We start from the raw sequence: 12,113 nt of genomic DNA, 5'->3' as shown, positions 1-12,113 counted from the left end.
ACAAACATAATTCTTTGTGCTATTTTAAAAAAAATCCGATATTTAAATGGTTCATCCTTCATAGTTGCTTATAATTTTAAAAAAAATAAAATCAAAATTACTTAGTCAGGATCCAATTTATTTGTTTGAAATACAGAGTGTTCTATCATTAAAAAAAACAGAGTGTTAATATTTTATTTTTTATGTCACATTAACCTTTTGAAAAAAAAGGTCATATTTTGGTATGAAGCGTGCATAACTCACTCAAGTTACCTTGTCTGCCATTAAAATTTTGACTAAATTGTGATGTGAAAGCAAACTAATGATACCCCCAAACTACACTATCAAACCCAGCGGCCGCCCTGCGCTGGGCTACATGGGCGGCCCAAGATCCCCGAATACCCAAAATCCAAAAAACAACTAAAAATCAATAATTCCCAGCCTGTTTTAACTACATTAAATTAAAAAATTAAATTTTTAAAAAATTAAAAAGAAAGAACTGCCCCTATTTTAGTGTTCACCCAGAGCCTCGTACACTCAGATACACCACTAACCAATCCCCTTTTAATTTTAAAAAACAAAAACATACACTACCAAACCTTGGTATTAAACTAAATTGCAAATGAGTCTGGTATTTGATGTGATGTGATGGGGTCTCAAAATTGCGGTCCACAATTGCAAATGAGTTTGGTATTTGATGTGATGTGATGGGGTCTCAAAAATGCGGTGCACAAATTTTCCAGCAAGTGTTTCTTGAATTGTTATCAATAATAACCAATAACAAAACTCTGTTTTGTCAGCAAAGCAAAAACAACTATTGTCACTATTCACTACTGGAATCTTAAAACGTCCAATCAAATGTTACTAAATTTCGCAATTTCAAAGAAAAAAAATATTCTTTATTGAATTCTCGGCTTTGCCGATGTGAACATGATTCACGGTCAGAGGAGCGCAGGTAAGAGTCGTCGCGTGGTTGGAAGGAACGCAGGTTTTGGAAAACAGAGAGACTCGTAGACTCCATAAAAGACAAAAGACGTACACACACAAAATGAGAGAAACGACGACCAGCTTTCGTACACAAGCATAAAAAAAACCCAACTCGACTGAGAATAAAAGTTTTCTTTTTTCCTTTTGATTTCTTCATCGGAAAAGGTACACAAAAGACAGAGACTTGTCGTCCCGTTTTTTCTCGATCTCATTTTCTTTCGTCCTTTGATGGAAGATAGGTAGGCTAGGTTCAGTGTTTATGGGGCCAAGGAGATTTCTGGGTCGTCCTTACTCTCTGATGCTGTCAATTTATTGATACAACTTTCTTCATTCTGGTATAAAAAGAAAAATTGCAAGTATAAAAGCTTAGGGCTTTTTTTTTTTTTTTTGTGTGGAACGAAGATGGAATCGGGTAGGTCCGAATCCGCTGTCCGGATTACCCAGCGGCTTCAGTCTTTGTCATCGTCTGATACGAGAGGGAAGCATAGGATACAGGCGGAGTTGAAGCGGCTTGAACAAGAGTCTAGATTCTTAGAGGTCAGTTCCTTTTCTTCTTTTCTGTAAGTTATTTTTCTTTCCTTGAGCTATTCGTTGTTCCTAGAATTTTCTTTTTTCTTTTTTCTTGGTGTGCTTCGATTAATGGCTTGTTGTTTTTAGTTTGTCATCTTATCAGTTGTGGCTGTTTATGGATGGAATTCGTTGATCTCGATGGTGATCTTTAAGGTTTAAGTGCTTTGTTTATGAATATGGGAAGACAAGAGTGATTAAGCCTTTGTTGATCTTCAATTTTGGAATTCAAACTTGTGAATTCTGGTGGATAGATGTTGAAATGAATCCACATATCTGATTAATTGAATGTCAAACTCTATGCTGGCGACTAAGTTGTGTTGAAATAAACTGGTATCAGAGATGTTTGGCTCTATCCAGCTATCCTGTTCGATGAACTACTTAGTGTTTTTTTTATTAAAAATGTGTGATTGTGAGGAGCCTTTGCACAGACTTAATCTGATAACCATTATCTCTGATTAATGTTTTCCTGATTGCTCCTCAATGATTTACTCTTGGGAGTTGTAGGATTTTTGTTTCCCTGTGTGTGAGAGTCATCTTACATCAGATGCGCAGAAAAAAAGAGGGTATTATCTCCTGAAGATTTGAGAGTTTTTTTTTCCTCTCCTATGAATTCTTTTCCGGGCTTTCCATCTTAAATGGATTTGGCCTTTCAATCTGGGGTTGTTTGAAATTTGTCTGTGCTTTTAGTTTTAGTAGTTATGTTGCCTGTATTACGAAAGAGAGTAACAGATGTTACTGTGGCAATGCTTTTACCCCTGTATTCCAAGAGTGTATTGTTCTTGTCTTGTTACTGTGGCAATGCTTTTGGCTTGATCTAGTATGCTTGCTTTCAGTAAGTCATATTGATCAGTTTGCCAGATCAACCATAAAGGCCAAGAGATATGGTGGCAGATCCTTTTTTATTGAATGAAAAAAGAAATTATATTAAAGTAAAAGGCTCCAAGATGGTGACAGGCCCTTTCTCAAATACTCTCATCGTTCTGCAAATTGGATAATATTGTCCATGGTTCTTCACTACTTCCTGAAGGAAGTTATAAATGGATTAAAAATGCATTATGTTGAATGCTGGCCATTGTGTACAATTAAAGCTGGGAATAAGATGATTGTTCTTTTTTTTGGTGTAAGCACACTAGCCACAACGAAGACTGTCTTTTAGATAAATAGGTTTTTCGTTTATTAAGTTATTGGACAAGGGGCAAGAATTATTGGATTAGATTTTTCCCTTCACCATTGGAGACGCTTTTGATCTTTGAAGTCCTGGCCTCCTGGGAATTAGGAAAATGTTGGATAAATGGGAGATAACAGTGAATCCATTCAGGGGAGACTTTTTTATTGGTGACGTGTTAAGGGCACCCTTTCCTTCGGCCTGTGAAACATAACCATAGGGACAAATCTATATCTTAAAAAAACGTAAGGACAAACTTTGTGTCTGCCTCTGTCTTGTTCATGCTGCTATTGTTTGTTGGGGTTCTCCACAAGCATCTCTTTAAAATGTTTGTACCTGAATAACATTTAATGCATGTTATTCAACTAGTCAACTACAGGAGCCATTGCTTGTGTAAACAATGGAAGATGTCTCCATTGCTACTGTAAGTGGGTGGGCTAAAGTCTTAGAACCATTTATGTTAGGCAAGAAAGGGCATCCGAGATGACACCTCATAGGATCACGTACTTGGGACTGGAGTTGTCAGAGTCCGCTTTGAACAACTTTTTGCTAGGACAGTAGCCGAATGATATCCTTCAGCGTGGATGTGGAGGCATGCACTTCCTTTGGCTTATTAACTGTTCGATTTCATGGAAAATCGTTCTTCTAGCATCAAGTTTTAGAGAGATCTTCATTGGAAGCCTTGGATTAATAGTTCGTAGGTACCCTTCAAATTCAGGGCAACCTGCTAGTCTAAACAACTATTTCTCCATCTCAGTTCCTTCTGCTACAGATTGTCGGTTAAGCTTCTATTTAGCTGACGTCTAAGTTAATGTCCGAGTATTGATTCTCTCAAATTTAACTGTATATGCAGGAAGAACTTGAAAAGTTGGAGAAAATGGAGGCGGCTTCAACCGCAAGCAAAGAGTATGTATGAAAAATTATGTCAAGTATTCAGAGTGTTCTGTTTGATGTTTTGTCGGACTTATGTCGGCCTTCTTTTGGTAATTATAATTATTAAATTTATTTTCTGGATGGCAGAATGCTGAGTATTGTTGAAAGTAGACCAGACCCTCTACTCCCAGTGTAATTTGCTCCTCCCTCGGTTCATTATGTTCCTGCAACTTCTACATTTCCTTATTTTTTTTGTGAATAAATTATAAATTTCCTAATTAATCTTGCTTTGACAGAACAAATGGACCCATAAATCCAGTTTGGGATAGGTGGTTTGAAGGCCCGCAAGAATCAAAGGGTTGCAGATGCTGGTTTCTCTGATAACATTCAACCAAGCCTAGCTCAAATCATTGGAAGAAGACTTATACTCACCGACAAGTTCCAAGTCATTGGCATTCCATGTAATGCTCCATTGTGCAGAAGTTTTACAATTCTCTAGCAGCAATTTTTTCCTCATTGACAAATGTTTAATGAAATGCTTCAATGGACAGAACATGCAAATTCTTCAGACAAATAGAAATGTCCAAAAAAAAAATTCTACAGGTTTGAAGAAGAGTAGTAGCTTGATGCCAATCCTGGCCCTATCAGTACTGTTTACAAGTGCAATGACAGCATTTTTCTTCTTTGGTAGAAAGATGAACAATTTATCATGGCATCTCCAAGGAGACATCAAATGGGACATCAAAACTCTTAATTGTCAATTTGATGTCTCAAATCACAAAAACATGCCTCCAACGGGAGTATCAAATTGGTGATAAAAAATGGTTCTCCACTTCTCTAGATGCAAAATTGGTTCTGGAGGAGAGAGAAACAGAGAATATGCAAATGGTGGAGGGAAAGGACAGAGAGCTGTTGGTGAGAGCTATTGGACTCTCAACGGCTCTATCTCTCTTTATCTCTTTATATACAATCGATCGTTCCGATGCCGTCATCACAATCCCTCGATCGTACCTTGTTTCTAAGCTGAGTGAAGATCAAAATATATTCATTAACTCAGAACGGGAAAGTGAATATGAGGGAAAAGGATTTGCTGGAATGATTTCAGCAATTTCACATGATCTGCACCATTGAATGTATTAGGTGTGGTGTTGTCAAATTCAATGGATGATTGCATTGGACGATGGAGATCATGTGAAATTGTAGAAACAATTCCAACCCCCTATTCGAATATGAGTAATAAATGAATATGAACTAAATCAGTAATAAAGCACACGTTTTAAAACCAACATAATAAAATATTATAATATTTCACAAGCTATATAAAAAGAGTCGGTGCAACACTCTTCAATTCATCCCTGCACTGCTCTCACCTCCTTAAAATACCTAAAAAGAAAAGAACGTTAAGATATGAAATATTTTACATTTAATATATAATAATGTGTAAACTTCCTTTTTGTAAAAAAAATAAAATAAAAAAATTTCTCTTGGCTAGAAGGAGGTGTTGAACCAGCTTGCATCAAAAGGCTGTTTGTTAATTTCAATTCTTGCTTTGCTATTTTGTTGTTTTGTCCTTTGGGGTATGTATATTTTTTAAAAAGACTAATAACTTTTTGAGAAGTAATAAGGGTGTTTTTGTAAGCAAATCAAATCTTAGGGCTTGTTTGATAATTCTCCAAAGAAGAAGAACTATGGATGGCAAAACAAAAATGGTCCCGAGCACTATCCACATAGTACCTAATCCGTTTAAAACCCGAAAATTGATTTTATATGGGTTTGAAAACGGTTTTAATTTTGATTTCAATCCCATCATAGTTTAGGGTCGAGTTTGGTTTTTGGTTCTAGGTTTGGGGTTTAGGGCCTAAATATTTAACAAAAAGTCAATTATAGTATTAATATTACAAATTATTTATATAAAGGTATATTATTAGGATACTAAATTATAATATGATGAAGCATATTAAATAAAATAACATAATAGAAGGATAGATCATACATTCATACTATAATAACACAATAAATCAAATTATATTAAGAAAAGTAACGGAATTATATATTTATAGAATTGTACTAATAAAACTATAAATTACACTAATTTAAATTGTCCAAATGACATAACATTGCAAGATAAATCATACGTACTATTAATAGACTCATAGCTAATTATTGATTTTGTTATTTTTTTTCTGTTTTTAATGTATGATTCGAGTTTCGTATTAGAGTTTGGGGTTGGATTTATGGGTTAAGAAATGATTATCAGATCATTAATAAAAAAATATTAAAAATTAAATGATAAATGAGTAGGCAATGATAAATAATTATGGAACAGTTTTGATTTTAAAAATTTAAATAATTTTTAAAATGATTTTGATATAGAAGATCTTAAATAAAAACGGGCATATTTCTTAATTGGAATGGTATTTGTACCACATTAAAAAACCCACGTAGCCCCAAACAGAGCTCAACAGATCTCTCTGTTTGGGTTTGGGTTTGGGGGGTACTTTGTCTTGGCGACATCTGCGAAGCCTCACTCTTCGTTATCTCCGCCACCAGTCGCCCTCGCAACCCAATAAAACTCTCTATCCTCCTTCAATTTCATTTCTCAGCTACGCTTGCAGGATTTCTCATAGTCTCTTCGTGCGACCTGATTTGCCCGGTAACCATGTCACAGTCTCTCCATATGTTCACTTCTTCTCGGTCACGGTACCTACCTTTACCCAAACACCCGTACTCGAAACCATCCCTCTTCAATTCGGATTGCCGCTTTTCGATCATCGTTCCCAGGCACTCTATCTCAATCAGAGCCTCTTCCGATCCCAATTCTTCACCACCGCATGTCCTAGTGACCGATAATGGCAAGGGAGTGCCAGGGACATCCGAGTTTACGCCTGCGGCAGTTTCTGGGACAGATTCGTCACTTGAAGTCGATACGGTGACTGAGGCTGAGCTGAAAGAGAACGGCTTTAGGAGCACGCGGCGGACCAAGCTGGTCTGCACCATCGGACCATCTACCTGCGGCTTCGAGCAGCTGGAGTCGCTTGCCGTTGGTGGTATGAACGTGGCGCGCATCAACATGTGCCACGGCACTCGCGACTGGCACAAACAAGTCATCCAGCGTGTGCGCAGGCTCAACGAGGAGAAGGGATACGCCGTCGCCATCATGATGGACACTGAGGGCAGTGAGATCCACATGGGCGATCTCGGCGGCGCTTCTTCCGCCAAAGCCGAGGTAAGCTCTGATTTCTCAAGTATGTCCACATTCAGCGAATTTAGTGTTTTCTGTTTGATGCAAGTGTTATCTTTTGATTAATTTGTTGAAATGTTTTGCTGCATAAATATGATTTTGCATGCAGGATGGTGAAATATGGACGTTTAGTGTTAGGGCGTTTGATGCACCGCTCCCAGAGCACACCATCTCTGTGAACTATGATGGTTTTGCGGAAGGTTGTTATCTTATGTTCTATACATTTCTTTATAATGGCTTTTTTCCCTATGTTGACGTGCATTGTTATTGTTCTGTGAGTCTTTATCTAAGCTTTAAAATTTAAACAGATGTGAGGGTTGGGGATGAGCTGCTTGTGGATGGTGGGATGGTCAGGTTTGAGGTGATTGAGAAGATTGGTCCGGACGTCAAATGTAGATGTACTGATCCAGGACTGATGCTACCCCGGGCTAATCTGACATTTTGGAGGGGTGGGAGTCTAGTACGGGAAAGAAATGCAATGCTTCCCACCATTTCTTCCAAGGTTGGTCCTATTTCTTTATTTGAACGTGTTAGAATGGTTTGCCGTTGAATGTCAACATTACAAGATGCTTTCCCTGTTTACTATATATGTATGTTTTTGGCTGGCAAAGCATGTTTAGAGTAACTTTAACTTTCTTACCTATAAAGTTAATTTTGAGTATGGCTATGATATATTAGAGTTTGCAAGAAGACCTATGTTTTTTTAACTTATCTAGGTATGTAGGTAGATGACTTATGATTTCTAGTTCATGATATGACAGTATATTTCATGGTTATCCAATTTATTAGGGTATGTAAGCCTCTACTTGATCAGTTAAAGCTGCAGCAAAAATTATTTCATTTTGATTGAATTATTTCAAGAACCTCCAAAAATATAGGAAGAATGTTATTTTAACAAGGTTCTGAAATATATGGGCGGTATTTCTGTTCTTTTGAGTGAAGTTTCCATCTTGGCAATTTGAATAAGGAAGTGTTTTCTTTTTTCTTTTGATGTTATTCCTCATTCTTACATCAGTTATTTTGTGGCCAAGCTACTAAAAAAAGTTGCTTTGTGCTTGCGATTTTAGGTTCTAAATGTTAGCTGTTACTTTTGAATTTTGTATTTGAATCAATTTTCATAGTCATAATGGCTTGTTCTTCTCTGTGATATACTTTTAGATTTGTATGGTTTTCCTATTTAAAAGACATGAACCTGTATTCTGTGTGTAATTCTCTTTTGGATCTTTGATCTCTACCTTCTTGATCTGGAGATGGCAACTTAGAAGTGGTTTTTTCCCATGGGTAAAGGTGATAAATTCTTTTCTTCTGGGTTGTCTCCAATCTGCCTAAGTGAAGCTTACTGAGATTTAGATAGATCAAGGTAAACAGTTGAGTGCTTTAGAAAGCTTGCTTGCTGGGTGAGTGGCTCTGCTCTTCATCCCAGGAAAGCAGGGGTGCTTCCCTTGTTTGGCTGTGTTTCTTTAAATATGCATGTCGATTTTGCTCTCTGTTCAATGGGAAAACATTAAGTGAAATAGAAAAAGAGTAAAAAGCTGAGAGACAAGAAATGTATTTGAGCAGTGGCCATTACCTACATCATCGTCTTTGCCTCAGTCTTGGCACTTGAATCACCTCCATTGCAGTCGTTTGCTGAGGGTGGTTACAATCGACCTGCTGGTTGTGTATTTGTGTTTCATTTTCTTTGCCTGTTTCTTGTGTAGCTGGGCGCTTACCATTTTACTCCATCATGTTCCCGTAATGCAAATTGCCGGTCTCATGTTCAAACTTTTATTTCTCCAGGATTGGTTGGATATTGATTTTGGGATTGCAGAGGGTGTTGATTTTATTGCGATATCATTTGTAAAGTCTGCTGAAGTGATTAATCATCTCAAAAGCTATATAGCTGCTCGTTCTCGTGATAGGTAAGTGAGTCATATGTCTATTATGTGTATTCTCTTCAGTTGTTAAAGTGTCGTCATGTATTTCCCCACTTTTCGATTAGAATGGATTATTCTTGATGGTGTATAGTTGAAATGATAATCATCTAAACCTTTCCTTCTTTAAGTTTGTTTTGTTGATTTCTTACATATGATACGATGCCATTGTGGCAAGTATGTTAGATCATGTTAGCATCTGAAAATTGTAAAGTGTCTATGATATGTGTTTTTCTTCTTGACATTTTAACAGATAATGTTTCTTGAACTTATTTGTGGTGATATAGTGACATTGCTGTCATTGCAAAGATAGAAAGTATTGACTCATTGACGAACTTGGAAGAGATCATTCGAGCATCAGATGGAGCTATGGTGGCTAGAGGTGATTTAGGTGCTCAGATACCGCTGGAACAGGTCCCATCTGCCCAGCAAAAGATCGTGCAGGTATGCAGGCAACTAAATCGTCCAGTTATTGTTGCCTCTCAGCTACTTGAGTCTATGATTGAGTACCCAACACCAACCAGAGCTGAAGTAGCAGATGTCTCTGAAGCAGTCAGGCAACGAGCTGATGCCTTGATGCTCTCTGGAGAGTCAGCCATGGGACAGTTTCCAGAGAAGGCATTGACAGTTTTGAGAAGTGTCAGTCTAAGGATTGAGAAGTGGTGGAGAGAAGAGAAACGCCGTGAATCTATGGAACTCCCAGAAGTAGGATCTTCATTTCAGGACTGTATTTCAGAGGAAATTTGCACTTCTGCTGCCAAAATGGGTAAGGGTTTTTTGGTTATACATAGCCCTCACAAATTTGATTTATCTTCTTGGTCTCTAATGTGCTATTTCAAACACCTGGAAATAAGCTATGTGATCTTGTGCATTTTGATATATGCCATTTTGTTTTATTCTTCTCTATAGAACCAAGTTTTTCTGTTTTATTGAGCCTTTTGTTAAGTAATATTCATATCATTCTAGGGTATACTTGTGGCTGCATATCTAGAGTTCCATTACAATCTACACTAAGAGTTAATCTCCAAAGCCCAATGGAGGATCATTGAATTTAACTAGAAGTCTAAATGTTATATTGACATTTTGATCACCAAATATCACTGATGATATGACAAGTAAATGGACCAAATTTGTAACCTATTCCTCCTCTCTGATTGTAATCTGTTTCACTTAGTGAAACTGAGCAACTATTCTTTCTATGTGGTACTCTTGGGCAGTATAATTCATTCATTGCATTTGCAAGGTCATGTTAAAAATTTTCACTTTTATTATGGCCTAATGTTACGTCACTGGATTCTTTTTGTTGGTTAGGGTTGCTGATGCTTTGTGACTTTAGGTGCTTATATACTCATGTCTTAATTGGAAATAGTAAGGATTTTGATCAACAGTTCAAAGAATCGACTTCCAAATGCTCTAACCAGTAACCACAAACCCACCCTTCTGTGTCCCCTTCTCTTTTCAATGATTGATTTAACATTGGTGCTGATTTAATTGTTCGATGGGTTGTCATATGTTTCGAATGTCATTTTATAGCTAACAACTTGGAGGTGGATGCTCTCTTCGTCTACACCAAGACTGGGCACATGGCATCACTCCTATCGCGTTGCCGACCTGACTGTCCAATCTTTGCGTTCACTTCAACGACGTCTGTGCGGAGGCGTTTGAACCTACAGTGGGGCTTGATACCTTTCCGTCTGAGCTTCTCAGATGATATGGAAAGCAATCTTAACAAAACATTCTCTCTGCTAAAGGCCAGGGGGATGATCAAATCGGGTGACCTTGTCATTGCTGTCTCAGACATGTTGCAGTCCATCCAAGTTATGAATGTTCCTTGAGAACTGGACTTCAGTTGGGACTGCAATGCTTTTAAAGCCTCTTCTAGATTATGTTATTTATTAACTGCTGCATCTAAGTTACCAATTCAAAAGAAGACATGAGAAAATTGACGGTATGAACAAGAAATCATGTCTTCCAAGTTCCACCATCTGCACCTGTTAAACTTAACCTGGATGCAGGAAGGTATAGTTTGTCCCGTTCTGGCATCAGTAATGTTATGACAGGTGATCCCACTGTTCCGTGTAATCTTATTTGGCTTAGAGTGAGGTAATATGTCGCTGAATTTACTTATGAGAGGAATAGCTGCATTATTCTGCTTTTGGTTGTAATGTAATGGACCTTGTAGCTTATTGCTTTATGTGTTTCTGATTCAGAGAAGGATAATAATAGAAATCATAAATTTTTATTTGGGAAATGGCTCTTTTGGGTCAAGCCATTTTGATGTTTCCGCTGATACGTTTGGTAAGGTGTTGGATGCCAGTGGCCCATGCAGTGGAACCGCTGAGCCCATCGCCTTAACAAACAGGCGGTTTGATGTTTTTTATTGATCCATTTGAACCATTTATGATATATCAATGTAAACATGGTTTGACAGGTTGATAGCTTCCCATAAGGAATTTGTTCTTGGAAGTCAATTCATGTGCCAGAGTCTGAAGACTGGAGGTTTGCTGCCTATATGAACTTTTTCTAAATATGCAGGCAAGCAGGCACGTTCTCCGTGGATATTGACTTTGGCTAGCTTTGGGCCTTCGAGGATTAAATGCAACGACCAAATCTGCTATCTCAAGATGTGGATATTGACTTTCTTCTCTTCTAGAGAGAGGATCAGAGAAAGATGGGTGGAGAAGGGAGAGAAAGTGTTGTAAGATCGTAAAGTGAATGGGAATTATGTGTTTGTAAATATGGGAGGTCGCAAGTTTAATTCCCACGTTCGACCGTTTTGACATTATTTCGTTACATGGGTCAAAAGGCTTATGAGTCATGAGTCTTATTTGTGGGTTTCGACCTTGTTCTTCCGTACGGTCTTTGGTCCAATTTTGCTTGTCATCAACGTGGAGTCGAATTTAGAGATGGTCCAACTATTCGGTGGATAGGGGTTGGGAATTTATGGTTACTAAAAAAAGAGAAAGGTAGTGCGTGCCAGCATTAATATAATATGATACTCCAAAAACCTAATACACGGTTTACACATGATTTCACTATTCAATTTTGTGCTTAATTTTGGGTTCACCACCTCTCTCCATCCAAAAATGTTTTGCTGTTGAGATGATCTGACTGGCTCTCACTGGATGGGTTTGATTTTTACAGTGAAGAAAAAAAAAAGGGTGTTGTAACATCAAATGTAATGGGATTATGAATGATTTCTAAAGATTTGTAAAAGTCACAAGTTCACATAATCCTGTCTCCCACAATGGGGTTCAATGGCATCATGACCACACAAGAGCTCTCTACTAATACCTAAACAAGAAAATTAGAACTAGTTTCTAACATAGTACTTGGAATTAAACTACCCAAAAACAGAAAGAAGTCCAATACATAATAATTTATG

At 37.5% G+C, this 12,113-nt stretch overlaps 2 protein-coding genes across 2 annotated transcripts; both read left to right on the top strand.

Moving 5' to 3' along the window:
* Window positions 1-977: 977 nt before the first annotated feature.
* LOC120015587 (guanine nucleotide-binding protein subunit gamma 2) lies at window positions 978-4,187 on the top strand. The gene is made up of 4 exons (XM_038868074.1): window positions 978-1,503; window positions 3,555-3,607; window positions 3,722-3,766; window positions 3,871-4,187. The coding sequence occupies exons 1-4, from the start codon at window positions 1,369-1,371 to the stop codon at window positions 3,953-3,955; spliced, it is 318 nt and encodes a 105-aa protein (XP_038724002.1). The 5' UTR covers window positions 978-1,368; the 3' UTR covers window positions 3,956-4,187.
* A 1,828-nt stretch (window positions 4,188-6,015) lies between these two features.
* On the top strand, window positions 6,016-10,984 carry LOC120015077 (pyruvate kinase isozyme A, chloroplastic). Its single transcript, XM_038867296.1, has 6 exons — window positions 6,016-6,800; window positions 6,925-7,015; window positions 7,124-7,317; window positions 8,595-8,716; window positions 9,016-9,494; window positions 10,262-10,984. Exons 1-6 carry the CDS (start codon window positions 6,234-6,236, stop codon window positions 10,561-10,563), a joined length of 1,755 nt encoding a protein of 584 aa, XP_038723224.1. The 5' UTR covers window positions 6,016-6,233; the 3' UTR covers window positions 10,564-10,984.
* The last annotated feature ends 1,129 nt before the right edge of the window (window positions 10,985-12,113 follow it).

This window comes from Tripterygium wilfordii, chromosome 14 (genome assembly GCF_013401445.1).
Source record: "Tripterygium wilfordii isolate XIE 37 chromosome 14, ASM1340144v1, whole genome shotgun sequence".
NCBI lineage: Eukaryota > Viridiplantae > Streptophyta > Magnoliopsida > Celastrales > Celastraceae > Tripterygium > Tripterygium wilfordii.
The sequence above is the reverse complement of the archived record's forward strand: the minus strand, read 5'-3'. Positions and strand labels throughout refer to the sequence as shown.

Coding starts and splice junctions, on each gene's coding strand:
- LOC120015587 (XM_038868074.1), top strand. CDS start 1,369: ATGGAATCGGGTAGGTCCGAATCCGCTGTCCGGATTACCCAGCGGCTT. Junction 3,608..3,721: donor GCTTCAACCGCAAGCAAAGA/GTATGTATGAAA, acceptor TCTGGATGGCAG/AATGCTGAGTATTGTTGAAA. Junction 3,767..3,870: donor CCAGACCCTCTACTCCCAGT/GTAATTTGCTCC, acceptor TTGCTTTGACAG/AACAAATGGACCCATAAATC.
- LOC120015077 (XM_038867296.1), top strand. CDS start 6,234: ATGTCACAGTCTCTCCATATGTTCACTTCTTCTCGGTCACGGTACCTA. Junction 7,016..7,123: donor CTATGATGGTTTTGCGGAAG/GTTGTTATCTTA, acceptor AAATTTAAACAG/ATGTGAGGGTTGGGGATGAG. Junction 8,717..9,015: donor GCTGCTCGTTCTCGTGATAG/GTAAGTGAGTCA, acceptor GTGGTGATATAG/TGACATTGCTGTCATTGCAA.